General features: G+C 43.5%; 1 protein-coding gene across 1 annotated transcript in view; it reads left to right on the forward strand.

Annotated features, from left to right (window-relative positions):
- KIF5B (kinesin family member 5B) overlaps window positions 1–19,977 on the forward strand; it is a 252,723-nt gene that overhangs the window by 172,761 nt on the left and 59,985 nt on the right. The window contains 5 exon segments of the mRNA XM_030199142.1: window positions 4,024–4,092; window positions 5,626–5,832; window positions 5,920–6,063; window positions 15,472–15,660; window positions 17,354–17,471. Coding sequence (XP_030055002.1) covers window positions 4,024–4,092; window positions 5,626–5,832; window positions 5,920–6,063; window positions 15,472–15,660; window positions 17,354–17,471 — 727 coding nt within the window.

Genomic DNA, 19,977 nt, shown 5'->3' on the forward strand with positions numbered 1-19,977 from the left:
AAATGTCAGTCGTTTCAGGCTCTGAGAGAGGAGTATGGATTGACTGATAGAGACCACTTTCATTATATTCAGGTTAGGGATTTTATGCATCGTAAGACTAAAGACAAGCTATTGTTGACAGTAACAGAACTGGAACGGGCGATGGGCTTGGGGGCAGGGAGGGGTGGCATATCCATGATTTATAAAGCGCTCTTACATCAATCTTCCCCCTTGTCCCAATATACTGATAAATGGGAGACTCTTTTATCCGTCCATTATGAGCGGGATAAATGGCCCCGTATATATAAAACTTTACTGAATCTTTTATCCGTCCATTATGAGTGGGATAAATGGCCCCGTATATATAAAACTTTACTGAATTTTTCTGTGGCAACACCTCTGGTGGAGAATTGGTCCAAGATGTTATACCAGTGGTATCTCACCCCCCACAGAATATCACGTATATTTCACACGGAGGTCTCAACTTGCTGGCAGGGCTGTGGAGCCCGGGGTACATTCTGGCACATATGGTGGGACTGCCCGACCATAAAGCAGTTCTGGACAGACTTAATATCACACCTCCACACTAAGCTGGGGATAGCAATTACGCCGAGCCTGGAGCTTTATTTACTTAACATACCAGTGGAGGGCATACGTCGCTCATTTCATGGTATTCTCTCTCATGTACAGCACGTATTTTAATTGCTAGATATGGGAAACAAACAGTGATCCCTATGTTGGATCAAGTCTTTAAAAAAGTGGATTACTGTTGTTTAATGGCTAAAATGACAGCTGTGAAGCGGGGACAGATGGTAAGATTTCTCAAAGTGTGGACAATATATATGAACTGGAGAGGGATCTCTGTTTGATAGGTGGAGGATTCCTTCGGTTTGAACTGTTGAGCCCGACTGTTCTTACCCTGGAGGTAGGGGGGGGGCGGTTGTGTAGCATTTGTTGTCAACAGCGCATTTTGACTGTACATTAAGTTGAAGTATTGGATATTGTATTGAACTTGTTTATGTGAAATAATAAACATACATATAAAAAAAAAACAACCCAACTTGTCTGGACAGGTCTGGCAAGATTTAAGGAAAAGAAATTAACAAATAAGTTTTTAAATCTCACCATACCACCACAAGACAGAGAAAAGTGCAAGAGTTCATGTGTTTTGTGGCTCACAATCATTGAGAGCTACTTGATACTGAAAGAGAACAGTTATTTGGAGGTGGTACCAAAATAAAGTCTCCAGGAAAGATTGGGTGGGAGGAGGGCAGGGAGTTGTTGGATGGAATGGTGTTGAGATAAGATGGTGGACAACCAAGGCTGGGCAAATCTGTGGTGCCAAGTCTCTGTGACTTGAAATTTCCTGCGGCGCCTGGTATTTTCATGCTTCTACAGCTGCAAAAACAGTAACAATCTCTGCAGCATGCGGTTTTCAATGAATTTGAGTAACATGGTGCTGGAACTCTCACACCTTGAGACTAGCTGTGAGAATTCCTGCACTATATGGCTCAAACTCATTGAGAATCGTGCAGAGCATAAATGGGACCTCAAAGTGAGGTCGGAAAGGGGGGGTTTTGGAATGGTGGCTGGGAGAGCAAATGGGTAGTGAGGTGGGGCTGAGATTACTAGGAATGAGATGGGAGAGGGACTAAAGAGTAAAAGGGGAGTGAGACACTTGAGTCAGGGAGGGGGGATTGAGAAAGGGCGACTGTGGGGAATAGAAGGGGATTTGAGAGAGAGTGATGTAGATGAGATAGAAGGGAGGGTGGATGAGAGGCTATGTGAAGACACGATGGAGGACTGAAAAAAGAGGCTTGAAGGGGATGGGGACTACTCTGCTGATTGTGTGCTTTTGCTAGCACCATGTAATGGTGTATTAATGTGCCTGATGTACTAAGGATTCTTTCACTTAGAGTGAATTTCCTAAAATGCACAACTAACCTGCATGTGCTAACCTGCATTAGTGTGTGTGATTTACTTCAGGCTCCATTTTATTCAATGGGACCTATTTACTACTAACCTATGTTAATGATGTTAGCGTGTTCACACTAATGTGATAGTACAGTTTAGTAAATCTAGCCTAGTTTAGTAAAACAGCCTTAGTAAATCAAGTTTTGGAGAAGTTGTAGATGTTCTCAGAGAGGACCCTCCCCACTCTTCACCCTTTTCTGGTTTTGCTCCTAAATTCTGAGAAAATGTGTCAAGGCTTGGTGTACACTGACTGGTGGGAGTTGAGACTAGTTGGGATAGTGATGGGGAGTGTATTGGTGGAAAAGTATGTAATGGAGATGAGATGATGGGAGAGAGTGTAGAGGGAAGAACGTATTAATGAAGATGAACTGAGGGAAATGTGTGGACTGGGAGGAAGAGTAGAGTATAGATTTGTTAGAGGGAAAGAGAAGGTGGGGAGTGAGACAGGCTGAGGGAGAGAGAGAGAGAGAAAGTGTGGGAAAGCAGACTTTATTTAATTATGAAAGTTAATTGAGTGCACGAGCAGCTGAGTGAGCTGCAACATTGGAGGTTAAGGCCCTACTACCTACCCCCCCCCCCCCCACCCTTTTTGCCCAAGACTCTGGCTGCTTTGGCCAACAATGACCCTGGCTCTGACTTTAGTTTTTTGCCAGAGTGACCCTTCTTGTAAATGGCGTTGATTGGTGCCCTCTCCTTCTCTGCCCATATACAGCAGACAGCCAAGATCTGTCGCTTCTTTCTCTATAACATCAGCAAAATTCGCCCTTTCCTCTCTGAGCACACCACCCGAACTCTCATCCACTCTCTCATTACCTCTCGCCTTGACTACTGCAACCTACTCCTCACTGGCCTCCCACTTAACCATCTATCCCCCCTTCAATCCGTTCAGAACTCTGCTGCGCGTCTTATCTTCCGCCTAGATCGATATGCTCATATCACCCCTCTCCTCAAGTCACTTCACTGGCTTCCGATCAGGTACCGCATACAGTTCAAGCTTCTCCTACTAACCTACAAATGCACTCAATCTGCAGCCCCTCACTACCTCTCTATCCTCATCTCCCCTTATGCTCCTACCCGTAATCTCCGCTCACAGGACAAATCCCTCCTCTCAGTACCCTTCACCACCGCCAATTCCAGACTCCGCCCTTTCTGCCTTGCCTCACCCTATGCTTGGAATAAACTCCCTGAGCCCATATGCCAAGCCCCCTCCCTACCCATCTTCAAATCCTTGCTCAAAGCCCACCTCTTCAATGTCGCTTTCGGCACCTAACCATTGTACCTCTATCCAGGAAATCTAGACTGCCTCAGTCTTGATTGACTGCACTTTTTGTCCTTTAGATTGTAAGCTCCTTTGAGCAGGGACTGTCCTTTGTTAATTGTACAGCGCTGCGCAACCCTGATAGCGCTTTAGAAATGTTAAATAGTAGTAATAGTAGTTCTGCTGGGCCATTCGTGAAGCAGAGGACAAACTAGAAACAATCTCAGAACACTGAACTACTGGGAGAGCAGAACGTATGTGAAGAATTGAACAGATCAGAATTTGAGCAAATAATTTTTTTTCTTTGCTATTTTCAGAATAATCTATCAAGGTTGAGCATTTTCAGATGTCCAGAGCTACAGAATGTTGCTGTATCTTTCAGCAACAAACAGATGCCAGTATTTGCAGTTTAAGTTTCTTACCACACTTGTGCTTTGATTCTATAGTGATTCTATGCAGGAATAATATTGGAATATATGTTACTGTTTAGACACTGTTGCAAAAGAATGAAATTGGGCCTGTTTCCTAAATTCATATGCTGTATTCAGAATCTTGACACATTTGCAATGCATTGATATTCGAGCAGAAAATACTTTAGCTTTATATTTCCTGTATCAGTGTGTTAGAACAGTCTTGATTTTATTTCTGCATCTTAACAATGTCTGTAAGAATTGTCAGGTCAAAGGCTTTCTGATATTTTAATTTGTTATGTCCAATAAAAAAGGTATCATCTTATTTTCTTTTCCATGTTTTATTTCTATTGATTACCTTTAAAAGTGGACTAACACGGCTACCACACTTCTCTACTTTAGGACGAAGAAATCAATCAGCAGAGCCAGCTGGTAGAAAAGCTGAAGCAGCAAATGTTAGATCAAGAAGAGGTAAGTTGTACTCTAAAGATATTAGTGGAAACCCTCATCTTGGTTTTTATGGTGAGTTTTATGTTCAGTGTCTGACTTGAAAGGAGGAGCAAAATAGGGTTGAGGATTTAAAAAAAAAAAAAAACTTTTTAAACATTAGATGAGACTTTTATACACAGCAAATTCATTGTTGGGTCAGAGGATCTAGACTGACAGCCCAGTGCTTAGTATTCTGTGCTGCTTGGTGAGTCTTACCAGTATTTTTAATCTCAGATAGCTGCTTCTTGAATCAGCCAGTTTGGGAGTCTTATAAGCACTTAGCCATGTGGTGTATAGAGAAAGTACAATCTTGGTTGATTTATGATACATGACTGATGAGATAAGATGAGTCTAGTGCTCATTCTATAGGAGATAGAAAACCAGAAATATATTAGCAACTATTTAAATTCTGAAGGAAACTGGATAAGTGTCCTTGCAGAGAAGTATAAGCAAAATTAAAATGCATCCTGAAACAGCATTGAGCTACCAATCTGGAGTATACCTGAGACTTATAAATTAGCTTCTCTCTATTGACCTGCTGTGGGATGAGTAATGTCACCTCCTCTAGGAGTATTACATTGGCTCCCTGTGCTGTTTAAAACTCAGTTTAAGTTACTGATTCTCATTTATAAGGCTCTGTCTGGTATGGCTCTCCTGTATTGGACACATGCTGCAGATTTATGAACTGACCTACTCTTAGATCTGTGGATTCATGGCAATTAGTTGTGCCTTTGTTGACAAAGTTATATTACTCAGATACAAGGGAGAGTGCCCTTTCTATTGTTGGGCCTCTACTGTGGAATAAGTTACCAAGCAGCTTAAGCCTTCTGCCTAATTTGATTGAATTTAAGAATCAGCTAAAAATACTCATTTGTGCAGTCATGTGACTAAGCAGAGTCAGGAGGTGAGGTACAGTACAAACTGTGTTGTCCTTTATTTCTGGTTCATTGTTATTTTATTGTGAATGTTTTTATTAGAACCCGCCTAATTAATAGGCAGACTACAAATGGAAAAATAAATAAATAAACAAACCACTTTTCATCCTTATGCTTACTCATTTCTGATTGTCATAGTAACTGTGTTCATTCTTTGGTATCTTGTTAAACAAAACCAGTGCAGTACCTTTTACTAAAAAACAAACAACCAACCAAACAAAAAAAAAAAAAACCTCAAAACAAAAATTGCTATGACATGTACTCTGTATTTCAAAGGGTTAGATTTGTAAAATTGAAATTGAACACCGTAAACCGAAATTATTATGTCATAAATAGTCTGATAGAATCTCATACAAGGTATCAGTATACCAAAGTTTGCAAGTTTGTGCAGTAAATGCTGCACTGGTGAATATCACCTATGTGTACAGTTTTGTAGTACTTGATAAGCTAATTTCATTATAAGCCCAAGTGTTAGGTATTTAGGTTTTAAATGTGCTTACTGTCAGGAGTTTGAGATCAGATTTTGGCATATGATTATGTTTAGTGAAATAATGGAAGTTTGTCATCTTTATAATTGCAGCTTCTAGCATCCACAAGGCGGGACCAGGACAATATGCAGGCAGAATTAAATCGCCTCCAGGCTGAAAATGATGCTTCTAAAGAAGAAGTGAAGGAAGTGCTGCAGGCCTTAGAAGAACTTGCAGTGAATTATGACCAGAAATCTCAGGAAGTAGAAGATAAAACAAAGGAATTTGAGCTGCTCAGTGATGAACTCAGTAATAAATCGGTTAGTAGTTAGGGTACGAAGCTCGCATGTCTGAAGCAGTTTTTAATAAACAATGTTTTATTTTGTTTATATTTTCTCTTGCTTTAGACCACTTTGTCAAATATAGATTCAGAACTGCAAAAACTTAAGGAAATGACCAACCATCAGAAGAAGAGAGCAACAGAGATGATGACATCTCTACTGAAAGATCTTGCAGAAATAGGAATTGCAGTAGGAAATAATGATGTAAAGGTAAAAAATATTTGAATCATAAATATGTCAGATTGAAGAACATTGTTTAACATTGTGACCTTCATTTACAGCTACTCAGTTATTCTTCCTCTCATTCTAACTCTGTTTAACACTCTTCCCTGTTCTTGCCACCATAGTAACAGTAATCAGTCAGGAGCCACAAATCTTGGCTTCTTCAATAACCCAGTATATATCATTTTTAGTTGATCCATCAAGTGTTGCTGTAGTGATGTGACTGACACATCCTTCCCTCTAACGGGATTGGGAGGGGGGTTGATGTTAATGCTGTCATCACAGTATCTTTAGCAAAGGCTGATTCAAGAGTAGAAGGTGAGCTTGGGAACCAAATCCTGATCCACCACATGGCTATTTTGCATTCTCAATAATAGATTAAATAATTAAGTAGCTATGTAAAGCAGTGTATTAGCATTCATAAAAGTTCATATATAAGCTTTATTTTGACTGGATTCCAATGTGTAAATAGCAGCTTTTGCATTTGTACATTTTCCAGTATGTGCAATAGCAATTCCAGAAAGTGGCCATTTACATTTGGGGGATACACAACATGTCTAAATGGCTAGGGGTTAGTCAGGGCATGGAGAGAGATTGGTTTGGGCAGGCCTACAGTATTTAGGCAGGTATACAGTATTTACATGTATTCCCCATATTGTCCCTAATGTCTAGTTGGAGCTGGAGCAATCTAAATTGCTCCTTCTTATCCTGGTCTCAGATTCAAAGTGGTACTTGAGACCTCTAGTGGTCATATCTGGTACTACTCCTAGTGGTCAGACTGTCAAATAAGGGTTGATTTGAATCATTGAGAAGGGTTGACCTAACAGAGAAGGATAAGTACGATATTTTGCCTTTCTTTTCCCTTGTAGCAGAGAACTGGTGTAAACGCTGGTCTGAAGAGAAACTGAGCAGAGTTCACACCCACACATCCCTAAAAGCATCATCTTAGTTGAAGTGGAGGAGTAGCCTAGTGGTTAGTGCGGCAAACTTTGACCCTGAGGAACTGGGGTCAATTCCCATTGCAGCTCCTTGTGACTTTCGAAAATAAGCCTGATAGCCACACATGCTTCTTAACAGTATATATAACTGAATACAGTAGAGAGCATCCCTGAAGCTAGGTCTCAAGCCCACTTTTGCAAACAGGAAAAGTACACCCCAGCAAAAGGAGTGAAGCAGCAACTCCCAAGTTTAACAATCAACAGTTATCAAGATGTATTTGACATTACAGAGATATCAGTTCAACGGATCTTAGCAGAAATGAACCACCGCATCTTCTGTGCTTTATCTGGGACTCGCTGTTGAAGTTTAGAGCGAGTAGCTGGAGTCACCACCACTGAAGATGATGTAGATGAGGGAGGAACTCCCTCAAACCCCTGCGGGATCCACCAAGCCTCAGAAGTAGTTTTCACTTGTGAGTCTTGCCTGCAAACTCAAAAAACAAGGCAAAGGGGAAGCTCCAAAGCTCCTTTTGTAAAATCTCCAACACCAGTTTAAAATCCTTCTTCTTAAGCAAATTAAGTGTAGAAAGCTCTTGGAACGGAGCATCCCAATAATGTAAAACGCCCTTTTGACGAGCTTGCTAGTAGATGCACTCCTTCACAGCATGCTGGGCAAACCGCACCACAGTGTCCCTAGGGTGAATTTTTTTTGGGTGGGGTGGGGGGGGAACTGATTCAGTGCATGATGTATGCACTCAAGCTGAACTGGGGCTGCATCCCCATCTCTGCCAAGAAGCTCAGTGCAAAGCTGCTTGCACAATGGCAGGAACATACTTCACTCCTGTTGGCTCGGGCATGCCGCAGAATTTCAGATTTTTCCACCACCCCCAAATCATCAAGTTAAGTAGCATATCTTCATATTGCATACAAAGAGATCATCAGCATGGGTCTCCCAAATCTTCCACTCTCACACCCAAATCTGTGAGGTCCCAACGCACAGTCTCAATTTTCTCTAAAATCTCATCCTGCATGCTTTTCAGGTCTTGGTGCATTTCCGTAAAATAACACTTAAAACCTTGAGACACACTGAGAGGGAAGGTGGTCTCCAGTTATTCAGCCACCGACTGCAAAGTGTCCGACTCATACAGGGAATCAGGGCCTGAGGACGCATGGCACGAGGAAGGTTTGGGTCCCAGCTTATGGGGGAGCTTACTGCCCTCCTTAGTAGCAGATTTAGTTTGGGAAGCTATAATATCTTCTCTCTAACGCAAAGGCAGATAGCAAGGGATTAAGCTCATTTAAGTTAGCGGGTAGGCAGGAGCTTGGGGATCAGCCTGCCACTCTGAGCTGTGATGTCACTTCCTCCCCCAATTAGGCACAGATATTTTTAACACAAATTATTATTCGCAGCGTTGCAATTATATTTTTAAATTTGTATATTCTATATGACAATTGAGTGTTCTGGCACACATGCGCAGATTGGTTTTTTGCCTGCCGTGCGAGCGCATCTCCCCAGTTCCTTTTTTTCCACGACGAGGTGCGGCAGGTTCCTCCTGTGCTCGTTTAGGCCCAGAAAGAGTCTTCACCTTTTTGCGAGTTTTTGCGGTTTGTTTGCTTTCGTTTTTACCCAAAAAAAAAAAAAAGATTTCTTCCTTTTATTTTATGTTTGGTATTTATTTCCTCAATTTTATTTCTTTTTCGACGCGGCCGGCCTTTAGGCCACACGGTCAGGTTTCTTCCCTTTTTGTGCCCTTTTCTTTTTTGGCACAATCGTGTCGTTTGATTTCGCCAAAGCCATTTTTCCTCCCATGTCATCGAAGACACCCAGCGGCTTCAAATGTTGTACTCTGTGCAACCGGACCATCTCAGGTACCGATACTCATTCGTGGTGTATCCAGTGCCTTGGGCCCGACCCTAGCCTAGCCGCTTGTAGTCTGTCTTCGTATGAAGAAACGGACTCAAGTGTCTTGAGAAGCCCAGCGAGAAAAACCTTTTGGGGCTCGGTCCAGTCCTTCGACATCAGTACCGAGGTCGGCGGTGTCGATATCGAGGGAGGCATTGACGTCGGGAGCAGGGGTAATGGCTACTGAGAGACCAAGTCACACGGGGAGCAGTGAGGTGTCGAGTGGGTCTCCACCTGTCTCGAGGCCTCCTGTTATGCAGGCCCCCCCCCCCCCCCCCCCCCGGGACCGACCTTCATCTGACCCGACCCCGAGGAGACGTGAGGATTCCACGTCGTCCTCATCGGTACCGAGGAGTCTTGATGACTGGCGTCAAGTGAAGGCGAAGAAGCTCAGTCATCGATCTCCTTCGACACATGGTGCCAGGAGCTCCGGGGTGTCGAGGGACTCGGCACCCGAGAAGCGTCAGTGCCAAGAGGACCGCTCCCCTGTATACAGGAGGTGCCAATGCATCAGCCTCCTGGCAGCCCAGTACCTGCTCTCGAACCTCGGCAAATTCTACTTCTGGTTGTTCCACCGATCCCGCAGCCTTCTCTGATGCCAGCTCTCGACGAGCGCATCCAGGCCCTGCTTTCAGAGCTTCTGGAAAGACTGCTACACCAGTCTGCTTCGGTGTCGGGGGTCTGCTGCAGCGACGTCTGGACCTTCACCTGCGGTGAGGTCCTCGTCCTCGGTGCCACTTGTGGCATCGGTGTCGGTTGCCACCCAGGTCAACTCCCCTTCGACGTCGGTGGAGGAAGCTTCGCTGCAGTCCAGGCAGGCATCATCAGCCTCTCGACATCGCCATCGAGGACGTCAATCCTTGGCGTCGAGGCAGGCTCAGTCTCGGAGGTCTCTCAGAGAGATTTTATCCCATACTGAGGAGGCGTGTTCGTGGGAATCAGAGGAAGATCCCAGGTACTTTTCTTCTGACGAGTCCTATGGGATTCCCTCTGAACTTTCCCCTCCACCAGAAAGGAGACTATCTCCTCTGGAGAGTCTGTCCTTTACATCTTTTGTCCGGAAAATGGTTATGGCTATTTCTTTTCCTATGGAAGTTGAGGATGAGCCCAGGGCTGAGATGCTTGAGGTCCTGGACTATCCTTCTCCACCTGCAGAGGCTGTGACAGCTCCTCTACATAAGGTACTCAAGGAAGTCCTTATGCGGAACTGGTCATACCCTCTGTCTGGCCCCGTGATACCGAAGAAAGTTGGTTCCCAGTATTGAATCCACGGTGAACCTGGGTTGATGAGGTCTCAGCTACCCCACAATTCCATGGTGGTGGACTCCACCCTGAAAAGAGTCAAGAGTGCTAGAGACTATGCCTCTGCGCCCCCAGGCAGAGAAGCTAGGACCTTGGACTCTTTTTTGGGAGGAAGACATATCAGGCCCGATGCTCGCCATCCGAATTCAGTCATACCAGCTCTTCATGAGCGTCCACTTGCGGAACTCGGTGAGGCAACTGTCCAGCTTGGTTGATGCCCTCCCTCTGGAGCAGGCCGAGCCTTTTCGCCAGGTGGTCAGGCAGCAGAAGGTGTGTCGTAAATTCCTTGCCAGGGGCACTTTTGACACTTTTGACATAGCATGCAGAATCGCTGCCCAGGGTATAGTGATGCGCAGATTCTCATGGCTGTGTGTCTCTGACCTGGACCATTCGGTCCAGCAGCGGATGGCGGATGTACCTTGCCGGGGGGACATCCTTTTTGATGAAAAAGTAGAGGATCTTGTTGACCAGATCAAGAAGCACAATGATGCTATGGATTCTCTCTCCTGCCGGGCGTCTTCTGCTACAACCTTCTCAACTAGGAGGTATTTTGGGGAAAAGAGGAGTGCTTCCTATTCCTACACTCCGGCTTCCCGACAGCCTACACAGGCTCAACCCCAGTGCTCTCGTTCCCGTCAACAGCATGCACCTAAGACCCCAGCAAAAGCAAGGGATGGGTTTTTGACTGGCTCCAGTTCAGCATAGCCGCTGTAAAAGTGTCCATTCCGGACAACTTGCCGGTTGGGGGGAGGTTAATGTTTTTCAGCAAAGGTGGCCTCTCTTAACCTCTGACCTGTGGGTTCTTCAAATCGTCCGGTTAGGGTACACGCTCAATCTGGAATCCAAGCCTCTAAATTGCCTACTGGGAGCTCATTCTTACAGCTCCCAGCACAAGCAGGTACTTGCAGAGGAACTCTCCACCCTTCTAAAGGCCCATGTAGTCAAACCCGTTCCACCAGGGCAAGAAGGACTGGGATTCTATTCCAGGTACTTCCTTGTGCAAAAGAAAACGGGGGGATGCGCCCCATCCTAGATCTATGGGCACTGAACACATTTGTAGTTCGAGAAAAGTTCAGGATGGTTTCCCTGGGCACCCTTCGTCCCGTGATTCAGAAGAACGATTGGCTATGCTCTCTGGACTTAAAGGATGCTTACACACACAACCCAATACTTCCAGCTCACAGGAAGTATCTTCAATTTTGGCAGGGAACGCATCATTTTCAGTACTGTGTACTGCCCTTTGGCCTGGCATCTGCTCCCATAATGTTTACAAAGTGTCTAGCTGTAGTCGTAGTGTCACTACGCAGACTGGGAGTGCATGTGTTTGCTTATCTTGATGATTGGCTGGTGAAGAGCACCTTGGAGGACGGTGCTCTGGAGTGTATGCGAATAACTGTCCAGGTGCCAGAGTTACTGCGGTTTGTAATAAATCACTCCAAGTCCCATCTCACTCCTGTCGATTTGAATTCATTGGAGCACTGCTGGACACGAAGACAGCTCGGGCTTATCTTCCCGAGACAATGGCAGACAACCTCCTGTCCCTAGTGTCCATGGTTCAAGCGTCTCAGCAGATCACAGCTCAGCAGATGTTGAGACTTCTGGGCCACATGGCCTCCACAGTTCATGTAACTCCCTTGGCACGTCTACATATGAGATCAGCTCAATGGACCCTAGTTTCCCAGTGGTATCAAGCTGCGGGGGATGTGGAGGATGTGATCCAACTCTCCACCGATTTTTGAAATTCTCTTCAGTGGTGCACAGTCTAGTCCAATTTGACCATGGAATGACCATTCCAAATTCCTCAGCCTCAAGAAGTGCTGACGACGGATGCTTCCTTCCTAGGGTGGGGAGCTCATATAGATGGGCTTCACATTCAAGGAGCCTAGTCCTTCCAGGAAATGAGTCTTCAGATCAACCTCCTGGAATTGCGAGCGATCTGGAACGCTCTAAAGGCTTTCAGAGATCGGCTGTCCAACCAAATCATCTTGATTCAAACAGACAATCAGGTTGCAATGTATTACACCAACAAGCAGGGGGGCCCCGGATCTCGCCCTCTGTGTCAGGAAGCCTTTCAGATGCGGCTTTGGGCATGCCTTCACAACATTTTTCTCCAAGCTACTTATCTGGCAGGTGTAAACAACAGTCTGGCCAACAGACTGTGCAATGTAATGCAACCTCATGAGTTGTCACTGAACATGAGCATAGTCCGCAAGATCTTCCGAGCGTGGGGCACCCCCTCAGTGGATATTTTTGCCACTCAGATCAATCACAAGGTCCCTCAGTTCTGTTCCAGGCTTCAGGCCCACGACAGACTAGCGTCAGATGCCTTTCTCCTTCTTTGGGGAACAGGCCTTCTATGTGTGTATCCTCCCATACCTCTAGTAGGGAAGACTTTGCTGAAACTCAAGCAAGACCGGGGAACCATGATCCTGATTGCACCCTTCTGGCCACACCTGATTTGGAAATTGGAGTGTTTTCCAACCCTCATCACCCAGAACAAGCGGTCACTTCTACATTCCAACTTCCATTCTCTGGCTCTCACAGCCTGGATGTTGAGAGCTTAGAATTCGCCTCCTTGGGTCTTTCAGAGGGTGTCTCCCGGGTCTTGCTTGCTTCCAGGAAAGATTTGACGAAGAGGTGTTACTCTTTCAAACAGAGGAGGTTTGCCATCTGGTGTGACAGCAAGGCCCTAGATCCTCTTTCTTGTCTTACACAGACTCTTCTTGAATACCTTCTATACTTGTCAGTCTGGTCTCAAGACCAACTCCGTAAGGGTGCACCTCAGTGCAATTAGTGCTTATCATCGGCGTGTAGAGGGTAAGCCTATGTCTGGACAGCTTTTAGTTATTCGCTTCATGAGAGGTTTGCTTTTTTTCAAAGCCCCCTGTCAAACCTCTGCCAGTGTCATGGGATCTCAATGTCGTTCTCACCCAGCTGATGAAAGCTCTTTTTGAGCCACTGAATTCCTGCCATCTGAAATATTTGACCTGGAAGGTCATTTTCTTGGCTGTTTCTTCAGCTCGTAGGGTCAGTGAGCTTCAGGCCCTAGTGGTTGATGCACCTTATACTAAGTTTCATCACAACAGAGTAGTTCTCCGCACGCACCCTAAGTTCCTGCCGAAGGTAGTGTCGGAGTTCCATCTGAACTAGCCAGTTTTTTTTTTTGTTACATTTGTACCCCGCGGTTTCCCACTCATGGCAGGCTCAATGTGGCTTACATGGGGCAATGGAGGGTTAAGTGACTTGACCAGAGTCACAAGACGCTGCCTGTGCCTGAAGTGGGAATCAAACTCAGTTCCTCAGTTCCCCAGGACCAAAGTCCACCACCCTAACCACTAGGCCACTCCTCCACTGTTGTCTTGCCAACATTTTTTCCCCGACCTCATGCCCACCCTGGCGAGAGCAGTTTGAATTGGTCTTTTATGTGGCGTGGATGAAGCCCTTCAGACCGCCCAGTTTGTTTCTTTCGATCCCAACAGGAGGGGAGTCGCCATCGGAAAATGCACAATCTCAAATTTGCTAGCAGATTGCTTTTCCTTCACTTATGTCCAAGCTGGGCTGACTCTGGAGGGCCATGTCACGGCTCATAATGTAAGAGACATGGCTGCGTCAGTGGCTCACTTAGTCAGCCTCCATTGAAGAAATTTGCAAAGCTGCAACGTGGTCATCAGTCCACACATTCACATCTCACTACTGCCTTCAGCAGGATACTCGGCGCGACAGTCAGTTTGGGCAGTCAGTGCTGCAGAATCTGTTTGGGGTTTAGAATCCAACTCCACCCCCTATGCCCATTTTTATTTCAGGTTAATCTACGTTATGTCCTTGCCATTGCTAGGCCCAGTTGACCAATGTTCATTGTTTTGAGTGAGCCTGGATGCTAGGGATACCCCACATGTGAGAACAAGCAGCCTGCTTGTTCTCGGAGAAAGCAAAGATACTTACCTATAGCAAGTATTATCCGAGGACAGCAGGCTGATTGTTCTCACAAGCCCTCCCACCTCCCCTTTGGAGTTATCTGTTATTTCATTTGCTTTTTGATTTAACTGAGGGGGTACGCTCGTGCGACGGGCGGGAAGTCAGTGCGCGCTGCACACATGCCAGAAAACTCTGGCAAAACTTTTAAAAATATTTTGCTCTTGCAAAACGCCAGTTCCCAGGCCGACGCAGACGTCAACCCCACATGTGAGAATAATCAGCCTGCTGTCTTCGGAGAATACCTGCTACAGGTAAGTATCTTCGCTTTTTGGTAGGGCACTGTACTAGCAGTAGAAGCAGTGAAAGTGCATACTTTAAAAAAAATTCTTTATGAAAAGGAATTCTTCATAAATAACTGTTGCTAAAATAGACTTTCTAATGTAATCTGTAATTCTGAGTAAGAGAGAAAAAAATGTCTTACCATGAAAACGTACCAACTGGCTTAGGCTTTTCTGAGTATTGCAGAATTTCTGTAGAGCCACTGCCTCATGAACCCTTTATGGACGGCCTTCACTGAAAGAAAGAGTCGTCCAAATAGTTTTTTGATTTGGACGTCCTCGGCACCAGAAGGACACCCATCAGAAAAACAATCTGGGAGAAAAACGTCCCAAGTGCTAGTCAGGGATGTCCTTTTTTTTTTTTTTTGTGAAGGACGTCCATGTTAGGCACTTTAGAAGGACGGCCCTGATGAGCACTTGGACGTGGCTAGGCAGTGAAGGACGTCCATAAAGATCGTTCCTGATGCGTACTTGGACGTTTTTTTCCCCAATTTTTTTTTTTAATTAAATTTATAGAAGTTTTTAGAGGCGAATAAATCCCATGCAGCCCCAACGAGAGGTACAGACCTCCCATTAGATTTTCCACAGTTAGGCAATCGGAAAACGGTAGTGCATCTCATTACAATATGATTTATACAAATTATAATACTAATTTGCTTATCTACATTCTGTTTTCGTTAGCTGCTACCGTGATAGGAAAATGCTCTTTTGTGCATGTCCTGGTTTACTACTTGCACGTTAAACTGGCTAGAACCAGTTTAAAACCCACGTTAATGGCTCGTTAAGTTTAGTGCATCTGGCCCTCAGTCTTATTTTTTTTGTCCACTGTCTCTGCTGCTCCCCTGAAAGAGAAACATTTTCTTTTTTATTTTATTCCTCAAATCTCTTCCTTCTCTTCCCCTCACCCTCCACCAAAAAAAAAAAAAAAGCATGAAAGAAAAAGTGAACTGTGATTTAGGCTTTTCAAACACCTCCATTCCTTTCTCTTTTTCTCTTTCAGCAGCCTGAAGGAACTGGCATGATCGATGAAGAATTCACAGTGGCAAGGCTCTACATTAGCAAAATGAAGTCGGAGGTGAAAACAATGGTAAAACGCTGCAAACAATTAGAAAGCACTCAAGTGGACAGTAACAAAAAGATGGAAGAAAATGAGAAAGAACTGGCAGCCTGCCAGCTTCTTATCTCGCAGGTAAATAAGTGCTAAAATATTTCGTTTAAGAATTTGTTCCATCAAACCTGGTAATAAATCATTTTTCCAAATTAAACACTGACAGCAAATATGACTTTTTTACCGTTATGTATAGAAATAATATTCCTTTTTTGCCTCAAAGCATGAAACAAAGATCAAGTAACTGACAGAGTATATCTATAACATGGAGTGAGGGCAAGCACAGAGACTGTATTTGATAGAAGAATTATGTAATTGCTTTATATGAGACAAGCACGTATAAATGAATCTTTGTAACAGCCTGGGCAGAAGAATTGATGCAGCTGTCACTGCTGTGAGCAGGCTTTGACCATGGAGAGACTAGAGAGAGGCTGGAAAGAGAACACTGGGAGATGGGTGGAGCAGCTGGGAAGCAGGGAGAGTGGCAGAGGAGGGGAAGAAGCTGGGGGTAGGAGAGGAAGGGGATAGCAACTGGAAGGAGGTAGGGAAAAGGTTGAAGGAAGATATTAAGAGTATATTATAAAACCAGACTGCAAATACATAGAATAGCAACTTAGATAGAAGGGTGGCTCCAAGTGAAAAATAAGGATATGGACATAAAACATAAGATCTTAAAAGGTCAATGAACATATACATTGCCTTTATAAAAGCAGTTTCCAGTACAGCACTCACAATGCAGAGTAGTCTCAATGATTGCCTCTGCAAGAGTAAAATCCAGTACAGCTTTCATAAATGTATCTCAGAACTGAAAAAGGATAAAAATATGGATTAGAGATGAAAGGCATTAGGTGGAATTACTCCAAGTGACTGAAGAAATGGAATGCTAAGGGGGAGGAGAGAGAGCTCGACAAAGGAGGAGGGGAGAAGGGGCAAGGAATAAAAAGAGATGGAAAAGGAAGGTGTCACTTCAAAAATAAATTATAACTCAAACTTTGGTGAAAGTAAAATTCCTTTATACAAAATAGAACACCATGTAATTTAAAATTCCCCTCTCTACAAAGACATTATCTGTACCTGTATTGCTGGGGATTATTTGATTTGATTAGATTTTTTTTTTATTGGACTGGTGCAATAGATGCCCCGTAGTAGTTTTTGTATGTGCATTCACTACCCATGTCGGGGGGTGGAGAGTAGTAGGCATGTTCTGCCCTAATCGATTAGTGCAACTGCATTGCCACATGCTAACCGATTAGCATATGGTTAGCACATGAGTCCTTATAGCCTACAAGCTAGGTGTCAGTAAATGCTCACGCCTAATGGCAACACACTAATGGGAAAATTAGCGCATGGTCATTATTGCAGAAACAGAAAAATCAGCTTCATCTTGGGGACTACGAGAGGATGTTATATTACTTATTGAGAGGTTTTTTTTTTTTTTTTTTTTTACCTTTCCTGATTTATATGGAAGATAGATTCCTTTTTTTCCTTTCCTATTATCCGTACAGGTATTATTTACTTGTACATTATGAATAATCTAATTTTTAAAAAGTTGGCTATCTCCCACCAATGCTAAAAGTGGCCGGGATAGACCCACACTGGGGATAGCACAGGCCACTTTTTAGCGTTACTTAGTAAAAGGGCACCTGATTGTTTTACCACATTTTTTTTGTTGAGGGAAGAGGGTAATCATCTTCCAAAATTAACCCATGATTGGAAATATTACTTTCTTACACTTTTACATACATAAAGAATATTGTTTTTTTTTGCCTCAAAGCATGAAGCAAAGATCAAGTCACTGACAGAGTACCTCCAAAATGTGGAGCAGAAGAAAAGGCAGCTTGAAGAGTCTGTGGATTCTCTGAATGAAGAACTAGTCAAGCTTCGGGCACAGGGTAGGTTTATGTTCAAGTATTCATACAGGTAGTTTATGGCTTCTGTTGCTGTAATATTAGTGGTATAAGATCAGATAATTTAAAATGAGCATAATTGATTGACACTTGGCTGTTTTAAAATGCTTAACGATGTGTTTCCATATAAAACACATTTCTGTTTTATTTAGGACCATATATTCATTCATAAAATGCCTTGGGTAATTCATCCTAATCTTGCTTTGGTGAACTAGAAAACCTTGTATACACATTGTAATAGTTTCCAAATCTTGGCGATAATAAAATGTATACGCTTTGTTAAAATGTCATTCTTTGAAGAAAGTTCATCTTCCTTAGCATCCCTCTGGACCGGCCCTGGATTGGACTGATGGGTTATGCACGCCTACCAGCAGGTTGGAGACTGAGAAAAAAACTCTGACTCTAGCGAGCCAATAGGAGCCCTGTCATGTGACCCTAGCCCCAGTATTTTCTCAGTCTCCCAGCAGGTAGGAGTGAGCCCATTAGTCTCTCTTACCGCAAGCTGATTTTTACCGTAAGCTAGAAACGATGGCACAACTTTGTAAAAGCCCCCCTAAGTTAGATGTACATATACTGAATATTTTTTTAATGTATATTTATTTATTTTTAAGCAAAACCTTTAGCCTGGGAAGTCCCCATTAAAAGGCTTGTTGGTGGAAATTGCTTAATTTGAGGTGTTTGCATTAAACAATATCCCACTTGATCCTGCCCTTTTGGTTAGGTCATTGCTCTGTGTGCTGCAGTACAAGAGATTCAAGTTAGGGTCTCTTGACTAACAGGTGTGATACATTTGAATCTGGAGAGGGAGAGAAGGCAGGTGTTACTGGTGCAACTATCCCTGTTCTCCAGGCATTGGTTATTACTAACAAGATAAGTTAGGGTGTCTGCTGTCTACTTCAAGTGACCTGGATTGGCTGCTGTTAGCAATGGGATACTGGTCTTGGATTATTGAGCTGATGCAGCAAGGGGTTTCTTATGTTCCTCTAAATAAACAGGGAAAAAGAAAGAGGAAACTAATCTGCAAATAGCACCAAGCGGTCCAACAAAAGGCAGAATACAGATCTAAAAAGTGTAGGAAAGACTTTATTCACCATATACAAGATAACAGAAGGCCCGACGTGAATCACGTTTTGCTCATTCAAACGTTGGGCCTTATCTGGTGGATGAAGTCTTTCCTACACTTTTTAGACGTGTATTCTTCCTTTTGTTGGACCTCTTAATAAACATACACAAAACACTGTGGATTATCAGAGGCTTATAAAACTCAAAAATGTGGTGGGTTTTTTTACGCTTTTTTTTGAGCCACAGAATTGGGGAAGGGATTTACTTCCGGGTTGTCATTTTTATGGTTAATATACTGAAATTGTATTAGCCGTTGCACTTTTGTGCGTGTGTAATTTGTGTTGTTTTCTCCATAATTCTGTAAACTTGAGTGCCCAATTTTATGCTTATTGCACAAGTTATAGAATAGTGTCAGTTGTGTGTGTAACTTAATATAATTAGCTGCTAATTGGTTTTAACTACCAATTATTGGCTAAAATTGGTGCTGGCACTAAATAGTTAAGTGCGTAACTATTGTTAGGATTCTGCAAATTGTGCTCTCAAAATTCATAGCGTGCAACTGCAAGGGGCATGAATGGTCAGGGAAATGCCTAACTTGTGTGCACATGTTACAGAATACTAGTATTTACTCACCTAACTGCCTACATTTAGGCATGAACATTTATACTAGCTGTTGGTGTAAGTGCTCGTGCCTAAGTTAGGTACATAAATGTGGATTTATGCTAGTATTCCATGCACAATTGCTGATATAGAATTTGCGCTTAATGTGAATCAACCTGGCACCTAATTTTACATTACATTAGGGCTTTTATCCCGCTAATAGCTTTTAGGTTCCAAGCAGTTTACAAACTTTTGTAGGGAAAAGAGGTCAGAAAATCCTCTGAGAGTTACAACTGTTTTGGGGGTAGACAGAAGTCTAATTACAGTACATATTTCTTGAATAAGAAGGTTTTTATCTTTTTTTGTAACGTGTGGTAAAGTTGTGTGGGGGAATATATTCTAGCAATGTCTTTCCATAGTCTGGCGGCTTGAATGGCGAGGGATTTGTCGATGAGTTCTAGTCTCTTCTTGCCCTTAGATGGGGGAAAAGTAAAGAAATTAACAGCTTCTTGTCTTCTTGCCCTGGATGAAGTTGCAAAGCAAAATAGGTAGCTGGCGATCAGTCCAAGGAAACAGGACAGTTTGAAAAGCACTCTTGTCTCAATGGGGAGCCAGTGTAGTTTGATATAGGAGGGGGCGACACTGTTGAATTTTGATAGTCTGAAGATTAGTCTGATTTTGAACGGTTTGAAGTTTCTTGAGTAATGCTTTTGCGCAACCTAGGTGTATTAGGTTGCAATAGTTGAGTGATGATAGTATCGGCGCATGTACCAGTCATTCATATTGGTTGATTTCCAAATGGTGCAAAGCTTTCTCATTAGGAAGAAGC

Source organism: Microcaecilia unicolor, chromosome 1 (assembly GCF_901765095.1).
Source record: "Microcaecilia unicolor chromosome 1, aMicUni1.1, whole genome shotgun sequence".
Lineage (NCBI taxonomy): Eukaryota > Metazoa > Chordata > Amphibia > Gymnophiona > Siphonopidae > Microcaecilia > Microcaecilia unicolor.